The sequence below is a fragment of the Mauremys mutica genome, chromosome 2 (assembly GCF_020497125.1).
Source record: "Mauremys mutica isolate MM-2020 ecotype Southern chromosome 2, ASM2049712v1, whole genome shotgun sequence".
Classification (NCBI taxonomy): domain Eukaryota; kingdom Metazoa; phylum Chordata; order Testudines; family Geoemydidae; genus Mauremys; species Mauremys mutica.
In genome coordinates, this window is record NC_059073.1 from 176823783 (window position 1) to 176842158 (window position 18376).

At 45.5% G+C, this 18376-nt stretch overlaps 1 protein-coding gene across 1 annotated transcript in view; it reads left to right on the forward strand.

Moving 5' to 3' along the window:
• TMEFF1 (transmembrane protein with EGF like and two follistatin like domains 1) overlaps window positions 1-18093 on the forward strand; it is a 195609-nt gene extending 177516 nt beyond the window's left edge. The window contains exons 8-10 of the mRNA XM_045006102.1: window positions 3727-3850; window positions 14972-15130; window positions 17041-18093. Coding sequence (XP_044862037.1) covers window positions 3727-3850; window positions 14972-15130; window positions 17041-17125 — 368 coding nt within the window. The 3' untranslated portion in view covers window positions 17126-18093. The remainder of the gene's footprint in view (window positions 1-3726; window positions 3851-14971; window positions 15131-17040) is intronic.
• The last annotated feature ends 283 nt before the right edge of the window (window positions 18094-18376 follow it).

Genomic DNA, 18376 nt, shown 5'->3' on the forward strand with positions numbered 1-18376 from the left:
GTGGTTCTGGGTCCATGTCATCAGGCCCCCCTCTCCCTCCCTCCGTGAAGGCAACGGCAGACAATCGTTTCACGCCTTTTTTCCTGGGTTACCTGAGAAGACACAATACCACGGCAAGCATGGAGCCCGCTCAGCTCACCGTACATCTCCTGGGTGCTGGCAGACATGGGACTGCATTGCTACACAGCAACAGCTCATTGCCTTTTGGCAGCAGACGGTGCATTACGATTGATAGCCATCGTCGTCGTACTCCGGGGTGCTTTTTTAGCTGACCTCGGTGAGGTCGGTCAGGAGTGCCTGGGCAGACATGGGAGTGACTCAATCAGGTTATTCCCATCTTCTGCCGAGCACCCAGGAGATGATGATGGCTAGCAGTCGTACTGCACCGTCTTCTGACGAGCAGCCAGGAGATGACGATGGCTTGCAGTCGTATACTGCACAGTCTGCTGCCAGCCTAAGATGTAAAAGATAGATGGAGTGGATCAAAACAATAAATTGACCTGATTTGTTTTGTGAAATCAACGGCCAGCTAAACCCAAGGTTTTGAGTTCAATCCTTGAGGGGGCCATTCTGTGTGACAGTTGTTTGTGTTTCTTCTTGATGCAAAGCCACCCCTTTTGTTGATTTTAATTCCCTGTAAGCCATGTCGTCAGTTGCCCCTCCTTCAGTCAGAGCAATGGCAGACAATTGTTTCGCACAAAACCAGGCGAGTGCGGTGACAAGAGGGACATGGTCATAGACTTCTCACAAAGTACGGACTGGGCAATGTGCCCCGGCAATGTGCACATCATGCTGATGAGCTCTGCATGAGCTCTGCAAACACGTTGCCCAAACAGGAAATGAAATTCAAAAGTTCGTGGGCCTTTTCCTGTCTACCTGGCCAGTGCATTTGAGTTGAGAGCGCTGTCCAGAGCAGTCACAATGGTGCACTCTGGGATAGCTCCCGGAGGCCACTACCATCGAATTGTGTCCACACTACCTCAAATTCGACCCGGCAAGGCCAATTTCAGTGCTAATCCCTTCATCGGAGATGGAGTAAAGAAATCGATTTAAAGAGCCCTTTAAGTCAAAAAAAAAGGGCTTCGTTGTGTGGATGGGTCCAGGGTTAAATCGAGGTAATGCTGCTAAATTCGACCTAAAGTCGTAGTGTAGACCAGGCCATAGTCATGTTGTGATCAACTAATTCACCTGGCTCTTTCACCTTCTTGGTCACTTACAACTGCTGAGCCCCTCAGCTCATAGCAGAAAGTTTTGTTATCTGGCCCTAAGTACATGATTTTGCATTTTTTCCTATTACATTTCTATTGCTCTAGTCAAGATCATCTAATTCTTCCTCTATGATATTCCAGTCCCCTTCTGTTTTGATAATACCCCCCAGCTTAGTGTCATTAGCTAATTTCATTAACACGCTCCTGCTTCTTGTGCTAAGGTCACTAATGAAAATATTTAATATAGGTCCCAAAGCAGGTCCCTGAGGAATTCCACTAATAACCTCACTCCAGCCTGATAGTTCACCTTTCAGCACAACCTATTATCTCCCTTTTACCCAGTTCCTCATCCACCTTACAGTTCTTATACTAATCCTCATATCCTCCAGTTTAGCTAATAATTTCCTATGTGGCACTGTATCAAATGCTTATGGAAGTCCAGACAGATTAGATCTTCTATTAGACCAGTCAGATTTTTCTCAGGCTCCTTGAAAAAAAAGGCTATGTTTCTGTGAAGATGGTGATACCTTCAGGAAACTGGCTTGTGCCCAGGTAGATGTCACTTGAGGGCTAGCTACTTTGAGGTTTTGGGGAGGTCACTGTGATGCGCTTATGCTGAGGCGGAGGGATGGTGAGAGCCTGCTGAGAGGTAGAGCCAAGCCAAGAGTCCTGCCTGCACTGAGTCCAATTGACCTCACCTCATCGCTTCTGGGAACAACTTCATAACCTCCACCCCTACACTCTTGCTATTAGCTGCTTCCCAGCACTGCCAGGCCCAGCCATAGGCTGGGGCTAGTCTATTCCAGGCCTGGAGTTCAGAATGATTTTGCTGAAGAGTGAGCTGGCTACTCAGAGGTTCTGGTCATTCTAGAGAGGGGCTGTTTCAACAGCTGCTGTGATAGTCAGGGGAGGGATAGAGAGAGGGAGGAGAAATCATTCTGAAGAAGGAAAGGAGGTGGAGAAGACTTCTTTGCAGGAAAGTAGGCAGGCCATATTGTGTGGGTGTGGGAAGGGCTCAGGAGAAGCCTTTGCATCCTAAGAGCCTCAGTACAGTTTACTATAGTAGTCCTTGGAGTACTAACAGTTAACCCTGTGGATCAAAGAGCTGCCGCCAGAAGCTGGTGCTAGACATGGGGAGACTTTTATAATTTTGAATTTATTCAAATGTTTTCCTCTGTCTTTGCTTTCAGGCCCTTCTCTCTGCTTTCACATCTCTGCTCTCAGAAGCTCCAGCAATTTGTCCTTTGTGCCCATAGGTCTCTTTCTTTTATTGCTCTAGAGCTCTAAACTTTCTTCTGCCAGTGCTTCAACCTATTCTAAAGTCTTAGTAAGTGCTCCCTGTGTAACACCAACAGACGCCGGTCATCGTCGGGATTGAACTGGGAACTGCTGAAGCTTAGTGCATGAGCCTCTACCACATGAGCTAAAAGCCAGCTGGCTATTAGCTGAGGCAGACTCATTTAACTCTCTCTCTTTAAGTGGTCTCGGTGCAACTAGAGAGGACAGAACACCACACCCAGGAGGTGTGTGGGTTACACCTGCATCTGCTGCACCCTCTTTCTTTTCTGCCCCTGAGTCATTTCTCCACCTTCATTCCCTGGCTTTGTCTATCTTGCCCACTCCCTTTCTCTTTCTCCTCCCTCCTCTGCCCTCTCTTTTGTCTTTTGGGTTTCTCCTCCTCTTTTGTTCCTATCTCTCTCTCTCTCCTCCAGGTTCTTTATCACCCTATTTTCTCCTTCTTGGCCATCTCTTCTTTCTATTATCGCTTTATAACTCCGGTCCTTTAGTTTTCTCTTGTAACCCTATCTTGCTTTTCTCCAGAGCTCTTTTAAGCCTTGTCTTCACTGCCACTTACAGCACTGAAACTTTCTTTGCTCAGGGGAGTGAAAGACACAGCTTTCCCCAAGTCAAGTGCTCAATGTGGCTGTCTACCAACTGTTTGCCTAGACCCCATTGGCAGAACTTCAGCCCATCTCCTTTACAATATGTTGATTCTTTGGGTATGTCTACACTACCTGCTGGATCGATCGCTGCCCATTTATCTAGACACGATAAATTGACCCCCGAGCGCTCTCCCATTGACTCCTGTACTCCACCACCGCGAGAGGCGCAGGCAGAGTCCACGGGGGAGCGGCAACAGTCGACTCACCGCACTAAAGACACCACAGTGAGTAGGCCTAAGTACGTCGACTTCAGCTACGTTATTCATGTAGCTGAAGTTGCATAACTTAGATCGATCCTTCCCCCTCCCCCTACACCCAGTGTAGACCAGGCCTAAGTCAGGAAGCTTATCTCCAGTTTAGCAAGCCCACAATAGCAGCAGATTTAGTTATCACTAAGGGGTAATTTTTCAGTGTTGAGTGAGTGTGCTGCTAAATTCCACAGGCTTCTGTGAAACTTGAGCTCTAAGCCACTGCTTTATTAATGCTTCATCCTGTCACCACAGAAGTTTTTGGAAGGATGCTATATTTGTGTTTGTTTTGTATATTTACTAAATCTATTTGTGTATGTTTTCAAGATGCCAGTGATCAAAGAGAAGACATTTATATTGGAAACCACATACCTTGTTCAGAAAGCTTCAATGGTTACTGTATACATGGAAAATGCGAATTCATTTATTCCACTCAGAAGGCATCCTGCCGGTAAGTCAGTGAAAGAATAAGCAACACAGATTCTATATGCATCTGAAACTCACGCTGAAGTACTGTGTAAAGCTTAAACACAATGCATTTTATACATAGAATATTGAAAACATTGGTTTGTAATAATGTGCTGTAGGCTAGACTGTGGCATTGAAGCCACATCCATGTGTAGGGGCAGTGCAGAGCTGCCCTACCCTAGTAGGAGCATGAGGGAAGTGGGGCTTGGGGGCAGGCAGAGTCTCTTCTGCAGCTCATCAGTGCACACCTTGGGAAGTAATATATTGCTCCTCCCAGGGGACCAGCCGTGTTCTGCAGGCCAGTGAACATAGCTGCCAAGCCTTCTGTCACTCTGTGTCACATTTTATAGAAATGATTGAATTAGGTAATTTGCACAAACTTATAAACTTACCAGCAACCTACCCTGCCCCAAGCAGCAGTCAGGGCAGGACAAGGAGCTGCACAAAACTTGGTTGCTGTGTCTAGGTGCTTGATAGATGGGGGGATTCTGGAGGGTGACTGGGGAGGTAGCTCGTTGGGTAGTAGCATCTAAGATGGAGATAGGTGAGAACTGAGGCAGTTGTGGATAAGTGAATACTTGGAGTTTGTGATGGGGAAGCCTATGACTTAAATTTTCCCTTCCTCAATTCCCATCCCATTATCCCTAGTTTTGACACACACATCCCCATGCCTCTCCTGGTATCATCCTAACTTGATGATTCCCAAATAATGGCCCATGAACTGCCAGTGGTCCACAGTGTTGGTGGATTGTGGGGAGCTGGTTGGTCACATGATACTGGTGCCTCATTTTCAGCTGCTAAATCCTATTAAAAAGAACCTACAAATACAATATTTTCTTTTAATACTTTCCTGTGTAAGCAATTGCTGTAGTTTGCCACAAGGATGTTGTATTATCATAAATGGGGGTGGGAGGAAGTGTTCATGACACAAGCTGATAAGATGACAAGGTGGGTGAGGTCATATCTTTTATTGGATCCACTTCTGTTGGTCAGAGAGACAAGCTTTCAAGCTACAGAGACTTGAAGGAGAGCTCTGTTTGGCTCAAAGGCTTGTCTCTTTCACCAACAGAAGTGGATCCAATAAAAGATATGACCTCACCCACCTTGTCTCTGTAATATCCTGGGACCAACATGGCTACAACTATACTGTATACAGTCTGTTAAGATATCCACAGTACAAAAGCTTGACAACTCCTGCCCTACATAAATCTCCTTCCTTGGAGTCTGCATTCTTTAAAAACTTGTAGTAGTTTTTACATCACTTTTTAATCAACACTTAAACCAAGTTCTGTAAGTGCTGGTTCCTATGTATATTCCACACATGGGCGTGCATGCACACCATCTGCCTGAGTCTAGAAATTCTAACCAGCAGTGTCCATTGGCCCAGACATATGCTGTCATTCTCCTCATGCTCCAGACTGAGGGCACAAAAGGCAGTGCAGGCTGATGCCCCTCCAGTTCCTTCTTCCTGCTGCATGTCCTGAGTCAGAATCCCTGTGTTCACAGATTTCTCCAGTTTTTATCCTTAGTGCATGCATTTTATCCTGTACATATATTTGTAAATCGTTTTTATAGTTTATATATTAGTATAGTTAGTTAGTGTAACTAGTTCTTTCCCATTATTAGGGACTCCCTCCCCATTGTCTGGGACTATGTCGAGTTCAGGAGTTCAAGAACTGTGTTTCCTGCCCTTGCTCTGACCTCTGGGCGGCATTTGTCACTCATTTCCACCACAAACATGCAAAGTTCATGAGCTTTGATTAAGAAAACACCTTAGGGAGAAGGCTGTGAGGCCTCATTCTGATCTCGGCCAGGGAGACCCCCTCCCGTACATCGTCACCAGCAGACGAGCAGCACCCCTCCGAGCACAAGCTTAGAAGCAGAGCCTACAACTGCTAAGACAAGGAATCTTCTTCCTGAGCTTCCCTTGACAATAGGGGGCAGTTTAGTGGTTATAAGGACAGAACCCTGTCCAGATCTGCTCATAAGAGAAGGGATCCCTCCCTGAGTCTGTCCAGACCGGGTTAGCCTTTACACATGGATCTGATGGGTCCAGGACTGTTAAAGACCCGCACCTGGATAGGTAAAGTGTGCAGGGAAAAAAGGGATCTGTCAGTATCATTGGTGGCGCCAGCTCCAAAACACAAGGACCGACATCTGCCGGCAAGTTTGTTTGCAGCACTTAGTGGGTCTTTGTGCGCTCCCCACACCCGCAAGCGCCGCCCCCACAGCTCCCCTTGGCCAGAAACCAGTGAATTGGATCTGCGGGGACGGTGCTGTGGGCGGGCGCAACGCATGGAGGTGCCCCACTCCCCAGTGGCCGCAGAGATGTGCCAGCAGCCAGCCACTTCTGGGAGCAGTGTGGGGCCAGGGCAGGCAGGCAGCCTGCCTGAGCCCCGCTGTACTGCCAGACTTTTAGCGGTCGGAGATCGCAATCGACTGGCAGAGGCTCCAGGATTGACCAGTTGATCGCAATCGTCCGGTTGGTGACCACTGCTCTAGATGAAACCATGGCTTCATCTTCGCCATCTCTTCTGGACACCTATACACTGTTAGTGTAGCTAGATCTTTGGGAAAGAAAGGCCTTTTCTTCTATGAGCCTACAGTTCCATATTGCAAAGTATTGGGCCTTGTTAGGAGAATATGATTTTAACAATTACTCCAGGCTGGCTGACTTTTAGGGCGTTTCCCCCTGAGAATGGAGCCCATTTTCAGTCCTTCATAGAAGAGGGCAAGTTAGTAGCAAAGAATTTCCTTCAAGCTGCAGTGGACAAAGCAGACATGCATCCAGAGGCTTGACGACTAGCATAGTGATGAGGCGTGAGTCTTAGCTTCACTTCTCAGGGCTCCCCAGGAAGATCCAGAACACCACGCAGGACCTGCCTTTTTATGAGTCGAATTTCAACAAGAAATCAGATGAGTCCCTGCACTTGTTGAGAGACTCCAGGTGAACTCTATGGACCCTGGGAATTTACACCCTGGCCCTAAGTAAAAAACATCAGAGGCAGGTGTATAAGCCAAGCCCTGTCTCCCCCCCCACACCCCATAGACTTTTTGCCATCAACATCCAGCCAAGCCCCCGGGGAAAAAACAGAGAATTCAGAAGTCTCATTTTTTCAGCCCCCCACTACCACAACCTCTACCCATTCCTAGCTACCCACTAAAGGCTACTTTTGATACCTTGGTCAAGATCTGCCCACCACTGTTGATACCAGCCACCTTTTACCTGCCCCATTATTTTGGTGGGGGCTGCCTCTCCCTTTGCACTCACGGACAGTTGGGGTTTTAGAAATTATCCATCAAGTGTACTCTGTAGAGTTTCCCTCCCTTCTCACAAACTCCCATTCTGGTCTCCCTTCAGAGAGAACGCTCATGAGGTGATCCTCCAACAGAAGGTGGACTCCCTCCTCCTACAAGAGGCAATAGAACAAGTGCCACCTCAGTATCAAGGGAGGGGTTCTATACCCTTTATTGCTTAGTCCCACAAAAATTTGAATGGCGGAGACCCCTTCTGGACCTTCGACAACTTAACATCATTATTCAAAAGTCAAAATTCAGGATGGTTACACTAGCATCAATAATCCCTTCCCTACAGGAATGGATGTAGTTCATGGCTTGCAACATGGACACGTATTTCCATGTAGATATTAATCCATCCCAGAGAAAGTTTGTTTGGTTTCTAGCGGGTCAGGAACATTTCCAGTTCAGAGTCCTTCCCTTTGGACTAGCAACAGCACCCAGAGTATTCACAGAGGTCTTCTCTCTGTTTGCAGCCCATTATCTTGACGATTGGCTCCTACTATATTGCTCCAGCAAAGATGTCAGGTTAGCGACTATGTTCCTGCTGCATCTTCTAGCAGCACTCAGTATCTGCATAAACAAAGAAAAGTCTGTTTTAACACCCACACAGATGATGAACTTTATCGGAGTGACAATGGACTCCATTGCAATAAGAGCTTTCCTACCCAGTATTTGCGCTGTAAAAAAACAAAAGAAATAATATTTTTCAATTCACCTAATACATGTACTGTAGTGCAATCTCTATCATGAAAGTTGAACTTACAAATGTAGAATTATGTACAAAAAACTGCATGCAAAAACAAAACAATGTAAAATTTTAGAGCCTGGAAATCCACTCAGTCCTACTTCTTGTTCAGCCAGTTACTCAGACAAACAAGTTTGTTTACATTTGCACGAGATAATGCTGCCCGCTTTTGTTTACAATGTCACCTGAAAGCGAGAACAGGCGTTTGCATGGCACTGTTGTAGCCAGTGTCGCAAGATATTTACTTGATTCATATGTCCCTTCATGCTTCAACCACCATTCCAGGGGACATGCATCCATGCTGATGACAGGTTCTGCTCGATAACAGTCCAAAGCAGTGCAGACCAATGCATGTTCATTTTCATCATCTGAGTCAGATGCCACCAACAGAAGGTTGATTTTTTTTTTTGTTGGTTTGGGTTCTGAAGTTTCCGCATTGGAGTGTTGCTCTTTTAAGACTTCTGAAAGCATGTGCCACACCTCATCCCTCTCAGATTTTGGAAGGCACTTCAGATTCTTAAACGTTGGGTCAAGTGCTGTAATTATCTTTAGAAATCTCACATTGGTACCTTCTTTGCATTTTGTCAAATCTGCAGTGAAAGTGTTCTTAAAATGAACAACGTGCTGGGTAATCATTCAAGACTGCTATAACATGCAATATATGGCAGAATGTGGGTAAAACAAAGCAGGGGACATACAATTCTCCCCCAAGGAGTTCAGTCACATATTTAATTAATGCATTATCTTTTTAAGGAGCGTCATCTACATGCAGGGCCTCCGAGAACAGGTTTGGGTCCCGGGGGAAAAAAAAATCAGGCCCCTCAGCAAGGGCGGACCAGCTAAACAGGGCCAATGAAGCTGGAGAAACCGGGCCCCCTTCCGGACTGCCGGGCCCCGGTAATTTGTACCGGCTCCCCCCCCTTCTCGTCGGCCCTGTCTACATGGAAGCATGGCCTCTGGAATGGTGGCCGAAGCGTGAAGAGGCATACAATAGTGGACATATGCAGAGTGGCTACCCTGGAGTTCCATTCACAAAACATTACCCACTAATTCAGGCCTCCACTACAGATGCAACAGCAGGAAGTACAGGACTTTCCTGCCAGCATCCTCACATCCACCTCCAGTCTGAATACTACTTGTCAATCACCCACATGTGGAATATACTTAGAGATCAGCACTCAAAGAAGAAATGGAGGTTACTTACCTGTAACTGAAAGTTGTTCAAGATGTGTGGTCCCTATCACAGGTGCCGGCTTTTTACTTTGCCGGGGGTGCCCAATCCCCACTCAACCCCAGGCCCTGCCCCCACTCCACCCCTTCCCCCAAGCCTCCACCCCCACCCAGCCTCTTCCTGCTCCCTCTCCGCCCCCGCCCTGCCTCTTCCCGCCCTGTTCCGTTCCCACTCCTCCCTCTCCCTCCCAGCATCTCCTGCACACTGCAAAACAGTTGATCGCAAAACAGTTGATTGAGAGGGAGGGGGAGGAGTTGATTGGTGGGGCCCCTGGTGGATGGGAGGCGCTGCAGGAGATTGGGGGAAGCTGGCTGCCAGTGGGTACGAAGCACCCACTAATGTGCCTATGGTCCCTATCTTTATTCCACTACCTGCCCTCTGGCCCCTCTGCTTTGGATCCTACTGGATTTGCAGTAGGAACTGGAGGGGCATCAGCCCGCACTGCCTCTTACGTCTTCGGTCTGGAGCACAAGGAGAACTACTGTGCATGTGTGGGGCGCAGCTTGTTAGAAGTTCTCTCTCGGGCACATGGCATGTGTACACACCCATGTGTGGCATACAGATAGGGACCAGATATGTGGAAGAACTTCCAGTTACAAGTAACTAATCTCCATTTATGCATTGATCTCTTTTAATTTTTTCTTATAAGTCAATCCCTCATGTGACCTGGTTATTATCTTACTCTTGTCAAAACCCCCTCTAGTTTGTCAATATTTTACTTTTAACCATTTCTTTTATGCAATAGTAAATATTATTTTATAAAAAAAGTAAACGGTGTCCATTGTCTGCTCAGTATACTATGGCAACTCAGTATACTGCTGAAATTACACATTTCTAAAAATGTGTGAACTTTCCACTTTATTTCTTTAGTTTCCAAGTAAAATTAATCCTATTTCTTCTAAAGTAAGAAGTCATTAAGGAGTGTATTGAAAGAAAAATGGCCACTTTTCTTTTGTGGATGGTGATGGTCTAGTTATCATGAGCAAACATCATTAAAGAATGTTTATCCTGAGTATATGGGCCCTGGTGGTATTTTCAGACTAGTGACGTATGGTTCTGTAGCTTTCTGTAGCTCATTGCTTTACTTTTCTTCAAAAGATCACTTGTCAAGCTGCTAGACTTCAACATATTTCCTACCTTGATCCTCCTTGAAAGTGCTAGAGTAGCCCAGGAGGGAGTGGAGGGCCCTCTCACGAGCCAGCATGGCTGGGAACACAGCCTTTTACAAATCATTATTTTCCTTTTCATCTGACCTTTTTCCTCATTACTGGGACACAATAACCTTTTCATTTTATGTTCACCCTCTTTAGCGAGTGTGTCAGACTCTCGCTTCCTTTAGCAGGGATCAAGCTGCCATTTGCAGCAGCAGAGCTCTCACAACAGACCCCTGCTCATTTTTGGCAAATTTGTTATGCCCCCTGTCTTATTTTTCTGGTAGTGAAGTGACCAGCATTGAGTGCTGCTCTCCATCCCATCCTCCGCGTCAGAAATGAAAAGATTAAACTATATTAAGTACGGGAGCCATGAGAACTGACTCCATTTGGGTGCTACTGAAGAACAACTTGCCCACTCTAATTTGACAGTGAAACTGGACTCTCCACTGGATTTTATTTTAACCACTTGTGTATTCATCTTTTCAGACTTCCTTGTAATACACATTTCCTGCTTTCACTATCAGATGTTCTGGAACAAACATGGTTCCATTAAAAGTGCGGCACTGAGTCACAGTAATCCCATAGCAGTATACAAGTAAACCATTTATCCTTCCTTCTGTATAAAGGGAAATATGGTGGGCAAATGTCAAGGGACAGATTTTCGAAAGGACTTTGCACTCTCGTGCACACCTGACTTGCTTGTGTGCAAATTCTGATGCACACAAAATTCATTTTTACTCACACGTGTGTATCTGCAACTCTTAGGGTGCCTATGCACAACGGAGGTTTTGTGTCTGGTGGTGAGGTGTGCCGTTATAAAATTTAGTCCTGACAGTTAGATGGTGAGCTCTGATATAGCAATGACTTACAAAATTACAGAGAATCTCAAATTCTACCTCACACAAGTAGGTGTATAGTGATGGCAAATGATCTCCTGGCACATTGGGCAGTCTTCACAGCGGCTAGGCATGATTGCAGACTCTGATGCCTTGCAGGTGCCTGGTACCCCAATAGGGGTGTGGAAGGAGAGAGGACTATGACTTCAGGCCCTACTCACCAGCCAGTGGAGCTGTCCGATTGTGTGAGGGGTATTCAGTTGCACCCCATCAGGTGATTTAGCAGTGGCCATGCTGTCGCTGCCCAGCTAGTGGCTCTAGGTTGCCTCCAGGTGCTTGCCCTGGGACAGTGCAGCTTTGCATCACCCCCAGTGTAGGGCTGTGCCAGCAACACACAGCTGAGCCCTTTGCCTGTTGTCTGAATAAAGAAATACATTAATTTAATATTGTGTAATTTTATTTTGATAAACCCATGTTGCCTACTATTTATCATATTATTTTCCAGTAAGTGCTTATAAAATGGACTGCTTTACTAGTTTACCAGGTAATTAGAGGTTTGGTCCATAACACTTCATCCCCTCACCTGCCAATTCCATTCTTGAACTCAGTATTTTCTTTGCCTTATTCCAGTCCTCTGGGATCTCTCTTGCCCTGCAGGAGTTCTCAAAAATTTCCAACCATTTCAGTAGTTCTGAGAATGTCTTTAGCATTCTAGGGTGACATTCATTGAACTGTAATGATCTGAATATTTTCAGATTATCTGGTGTGACAAAGTTCCTCCTCTACCTTGGTGGGTCCTGCGCTTATTGGCAGATTTGCTCATCTCAGAGATTCACCATGTGAGTCAGGAAACAGCCCAGAGACCTTCCCCTCTGGTAGAAGCCACAGTCCAGGTCAATTCCTCCTGTGTCTGATCAAGAGTTGGGCGGTTTGAAGGGAACCCGGGCCCACCCTCTACTCCAGGTTCCAGCCCAGAGCCCTGTGGACTGCAGCTGTCTAGAATGCCTCCTGGTACAGCTGCACGACAGCTACAACTCCCTGGGCTACTTCCCCATGGCCTCCTCCCAACACCTTCTTTATCCTCACCACAGGACCTGTCTCCTGGCGTCTGATAATGCTTGTACTCCTCAGTCCTCCAACAATATGTCTTCTCACTCTCAGCTCTTGGTGCCTCTTGCTCCCTGCTCCTCGTATGCAAGCTACAAACTGAAGTGAGGTCCTTTTTAACTCAAGTGCCCCGATTCGCCAGCCTAATTGATTCTAGCAGTTTCTTTTTAATTGGCTCCAGGTGTCCTAATTAGCCTGCCTGCCTTAGTTGGTTCCAGCAAGTTCGTGCTTGTTCTGGAACTGCCCCTGTTACCTTACCCAGGTAAAAGGGATCTACTTAATCTGGGACTAATATATCTGCCTTCTGTCACACTTCTGTTGCCATCTGGCCCGACCCTGTCACACTGGATATTCTTTAACCTCTTCTTTCTTGGTTCTGCTTTATAGAATGGTTCTTGCATTAAGCCTACCATGGCTACTGTCTTCTTTAAAGAAGACAAAAGCAAAGTAGGGAATAACGACTTAGCGTTCTATCTGTCACCTGTTCTTTTCCTTTCTTCCTACTAGGTAATGCACAAACAGGTTCCTCTGTCATTTCCTTCCTTCTTATAAATGTACATACATTTATCTTGGTTCCTTTCCCATCCAGTGCTAATGATATCTAGCGTAATGTTGTGCCTTTTTCTTAATGACGCTGCTTTTATTGGTACATATCCAATCTGTGAGCCAGTGTCTCCTGCAGAAAGCCCGTAGCTGAGGAAAGTGTAGTCACAAGAATACATGGCTTTCATAGCACTGAAAATCCAGGGCATTTTCCCTGCATGACTGTGGAACAGTTTTTTGCTTCCCCAAATGTAACTATTTCCTGTCCTCCATCGTCACCTCACCAAACACAGGGATGGATTTGGGGGTGAGCTGGAGTGATTCTTTGTGATACACCCAAGCGTAACTGACTTTGTTATATCGGAGTGTTGTGTGTGTGTTTAGGTGTGAGTGCATGTATCTCTAATTCCTCTCCAGCCTGCTCCTGCAAAAGTGGAGGCCAATTGCTTGTTGAATTCAACGCTACTGATGTGTTTACATCAGTTCATTTTCAAGGCTAACTTCACAAGGAAAATGAGCAACGTTTACATTTTAATGTTAAAGCTGAGATTTTTTCTGTTTGTAGTCCCCTCTCTCCCCCAAGTCAGGGGTGAGGCTGCTGGTCTAGCTCTGGCTGCATGGAGAGGTATGGGGTAGGGCCTGTTAACTATGTAGAATCCACAGGGGACGCTGGCTCCATTAATCCTGGGTATTCAATGTGATGCTTTCCACTGTGTGCTCTTCAGCCTCCCTCCCCTCGGCAGCATGGCTCAGTCAGGAATGTGCTCTCGTTGTCTTCTTCTCTAGGGCTGTGCCCTGCATGGATTGAAAATTTGTGTTGCTCTGATCAGTACAAACATCCACTGAATTTGCCTTTGAGAAATCGGCTGGTTTGCCTGGGGAGGATGCTGTTTAGAGAAAAGTGCTCCTGCTCTGCCTTCTACCAGCCTGTTCACACCCCTCCCAAATTTCCAGGGACTCCCTCAGGAGCACTGCTCACTTGTTTGAGGGGAAGTGGGGCAGCATGCTGTGCAGGCCAAGTCTGTGCTGCTTCCCACCTTCCAGTAAGGTTCTGATGGGACGCTCTGTCCTGCCGGGACATTGACTAGTGCCTGTTACTGCACTGATCTTCCTGCATGGCTTTTGGGGGGTGCCTGGTGCGAGCCTAGAATCATCTGACTTGAGAGCCAGGACTGTCCAGCCTTCCTGACCTTTCTGTGCAGTCTTCTGGGGAACTAGCCTGGCCTTTGTCTAGCATCTGCAGCCTGGAGTTCTGGCCTACTGGGCGTTTGGTGAGTCCAGGCTAAGAGCTGGCTGGGGGCAGAGCATTGGGGCAGGTTTGAGCTGGAACCCACCACCCTGATAAAGCAAGTGGTGTTGGTACCAGTCCTTACACAAATGCCTTGCAGAGTTCCATTCCTGTAACTGACACAAACCAAACTCTACACAGTTTGCTTAGCTCTGATAGGCATGTTATATATACACACTTCCAGAATATCATCATCTATTTTTCTCCATTGTTCCTCATCATTGTCTTTTGATTTGTGTCATGTATTTCTGTTTCGTTCTATGCACCCTGGTCCCTGACTGAGTTTTCTGGAGATCCTCTGCCCACTTGTTTTATCACATCTGTTTATTGTTCCCTAACTTAGGCCCCACTTCAACAAGGTACTTAAGCACGTGCTTAACTTTAAGCACATGAGCCGTCCCGCTGAAATCACATTCTTAAAGTCTATGCTTACTTCCTTTGGTGAACTGACACCACAGGGCACAGGGAGCCTTATTAGGCAAAATTAGTTGTACTCGATGAAAGTGGAGGACATCCACTCTGTGCCTACCTCTCTCCACAAAAGGAAGACCCATGCTGTCTAAAACCTCGCACTCTACTCAGCCACGGCCTGTGTGACAGCTACAGTCCTGCTTGCTTCATTCATTTTCAGAACTGGCTGAATCTCAGAGGAAATCCCTTGTGCTGTTCTTGCCTTCAAATCTTATTTGAGGTCACGGAAGTAGCAGCACAGACAGTTAAAAGTGGGTTTCTCTCCTGCTGTCTCTATACTATCCTCCATCCTTTACATTATGTCCCTTTTTCAAGTTTTCATTGATTACTAGGCTTTCTGCCTGTCCCTCGGATTTCTATTTTATCTGCAGAATGATTTGCATATTGATAAGACTCAATATTCCATGAAATATTCCTTGTCTCTTTCAGATGTGAATCAGGATATACTGGACAGCACTGTGAAAAGACGGACTTTAGTATTCTTTATGTTGTCCCAAGCAGACAAAAGCTTACACATGTCCTTATTGCAGCAATAATTGGAGCTGTACAGATTGCCATTATAGTTGCAATTGTCATGTGCATAACAAGGTAGGTAATTATAAAAGCAATATAACACCACACATTTTTATGTATGTGTGATTATTTATTATAAATGTATTTAGGAACTTGACTGTCCCGAAGCTCTATGTGCGTAACACATGTTCTAAAAAATACAGTGATCAAATATAGAATGATGAATGTGTCCAGACTGGTTACACGATGCCTCTGTATTTATCACAAAATCTAAATCAGTCAGGACAATAAACTACCCCTTCACACACAAATCACTGCTAACTGCTCCATTCCCCTCCACCAATCCTGTGCCAAAAGCTGAGGAGAAAATATGAGCTTTACAGTAGATCTCAAACGTTAGCAAATTGGTTAGACCAGTGGTTCTCAAACTGTGGGTTGGGACCCCAAAGTGGGTTGCGACCCCATTTTAATGGAGTCGCCAGGGCTGGCATTAGACTTTCTGGGGCCTGGGGCCAAAGCCTGAGCTTCACCATGCAGGGCTGAGACCCAACGGCTTCAGTCCTGGGCAGTGGGGCTCAGGTTACATGCCCCCTGCCTGGGCATAGGCGCCAACTCTGTGGGCGCTCTGGGGCTGGAGCACCCACGGCGAAAAATTGGTGGGTGCTCTGCACCCTCCATCAGCTCCCCTCCCCAGCTCACCTCCCCCTCCGCTCCACATCCACCTCCTCCCCTGAGCGCACTGCGTCCCAGCTTGTCTCACTTTGCTCCCAGCACTTGCCGCCGCGAAACAGCATTTTATGCGGCAAGTGTTAGGAGGGAGGAGAGGGAACGTGGTGTGCTCAGGGGAAGAGGCGGGGCCGGGCTTTGGGGAAGGGGTTGGAATGAGGGCGGGGCAGGGGTGGAGTCTGGGCGGGGCCGGGGACGAGCACCCACTGGCACCCGGAAAAGTTGGCACCTATGTGCCTGGGGCTAAAGCCCTTGGGCTTTGCCCCGCCTTCGCTGCCTGGGCTTGTGGGACTTGGGCTTTGGCTTTGCCCCGCACCCTCTCCTCGGACAGTGGTGCTCGGGCGGGCTCAGGCTTCAGTCTCCCCCTCCTGGAGTCGTGTAGTAATTTTTGTTGTCAGAAGGGGCTCATGGTGCAATGAAGTTTGAGAACCCTTGGGTTAGCCCAAAGTGGGAGATACTTCCAGAGTAGAAGATAACTCATGAAAAACATGGCCCTTTCCCCCCACCAGAGGATGGGTTGGTTGAGGCCCCTCCACTGATTATAAATGCGGTGCTGTCATATGGAGAAAGGTGCATCCCTCAGGTACCCAGCTGCTTAACCATTTAGGACTTTATTGGTTAAAGCCAACACCTTAAACTCCACCTAGCAATGAATATGCAGCTAGTGCTCTCTGTAGAGTGCCAGTGCAATGTGCTGTACATGTTAAGCTCCTCTTAGGAAATGAGCAGCTGAATTTTGCACTCAGTTAAGTTTCCAAGATATCTTAAGAGATAGCCCTGTGGGAACGTGAGTTGACAAAGGCACAGATAACTGTAGTGACATCCAAATCCTCTTCTCATCAAGGGCCTCACCCCATAAGGCACTGAGCACTTTGGCCTCGATCTAGCAAAGCTCTTAAGCATGTACTCACCTTTAAATACGTGAGGAGATCCAGTGAAGTCGGTGGGGTTAATCACATGCTTAACTATTGTGTGGGATCAAGGCCAGGGTGCTTTCCACCCTTGCAGAATCAAACTCCAAATTCACATGAAAGAAATCTCTCCTGGCAACAGCTGCTACCACAGTAGCCTGGGATCTCATAGACCCTCCAAAGTGCCACCCACCAAAGCTCCGGTGCACTTCCCCAGTCAGTGGTGCTGATAGACACTATGCTGTTGTTGTGATTGTTGGTTAAAAGAAGAAAGTAAAATCATGAATGCTGTTTTAAATATGCAGAATAAGATTAAAATACATTTTCTTCCTTTTTAAAAAAATACAGAAAATGCCCTAAAAACAACAGAGGACGTCGACAGAAGCAAAACCTAGGCCATTTTACTTCAGATACATCATCCAGGATGGTTTAACGTGATGATTTTTATACCTACATTGACCATGTGATGTACATTTTTATTATATCTTTTTTTAAAGAATGGAACTATTTATTTCAGAGGCCTTATTTTTGGACATTTTTAGTGTACCACTGTTGATCTGTTGTATTCTGAAAGCATCAGCTCTAACAGCTAAGGACTGTTTTAGTAATTTTCCTTTTGTGTTTTTGAATACCGTAGTTCATTTTCTGTAGCTGTATCACATGGTTATATAGTAGATTTGTGCTTTATTCATGGAATGTAATATTTTTGAGAACACAGACTTATTTCACCAATGGTTGTAGATAAAAAACAAAAATACCCACACATTACCTAACAAACAAGGCATGAACTAACGGTAAAGATGTTTACAGCTTACTTTTCTTACGAAAAAACTAGGAGACACTGTGTTTAAATACCGTAGATATTTAAATGTTTTTGAAAGTTAGTAACTGATTTTTTAGACACTGCCTAGCGCATGAACTGTGAAGCTGTGTACTGTGTGTAGTTGTAACATATTTATAAAATGTATTGGCTGGGTCTAAGCACTACCGTCTTCATAAATAATTCTGACACTTTATTTTTAAAAAGTAAAAATATAAATTTCATAATCCAGTAGAGCAAATGGCATAGTTCCAAAAGAAGTAGGTCTTGGTAGATTTTGTTATTGTAAAAATCTGTGTTTGAATAATCAAACTCACATGACTGGAATAAAGCCTACTTTATCGCTGTTAAAACTGCTTTAATACTTATTAAACTTTTTTTAAGACAATAGATGTTTTAACACCAACAAGACAGATTGTATAGTGTTTGTGATTTAAAAAAATAAAGCTAATTAATGACTAGTGCTCTTGTATAGAATATTTTCAAGAGCTAAATCAAGTCCATCCAAATTAGTCTGTTGGTTATAGTTATATTAATAGACTGTTAGTTGTTGTTTAAAAGATCCAGAGATAAAATGTGAGTAGGATGTGTTCAGCTGTTTAACATGTAGTTTAGACTTTCAAAATTCTGCATGTAGGATTTAATAATTTGTTCAATAAAAAAAATGCTTTCAACATTTGAACTGGAAAAGCATGTCACAATACAGTGTTTTCATTATATTGCCTCTGCTCTAGTCTGTTTATTTGTTACTTGATTTCGTAGCCAGAATTATTTGAAAACTGCTCCTTTTGGTTTAAGTACACTCATGTTTACTTTTGAAAACTGTCTGAATTCCCCCAAAGGAAATCACTTCATTAAAATGAG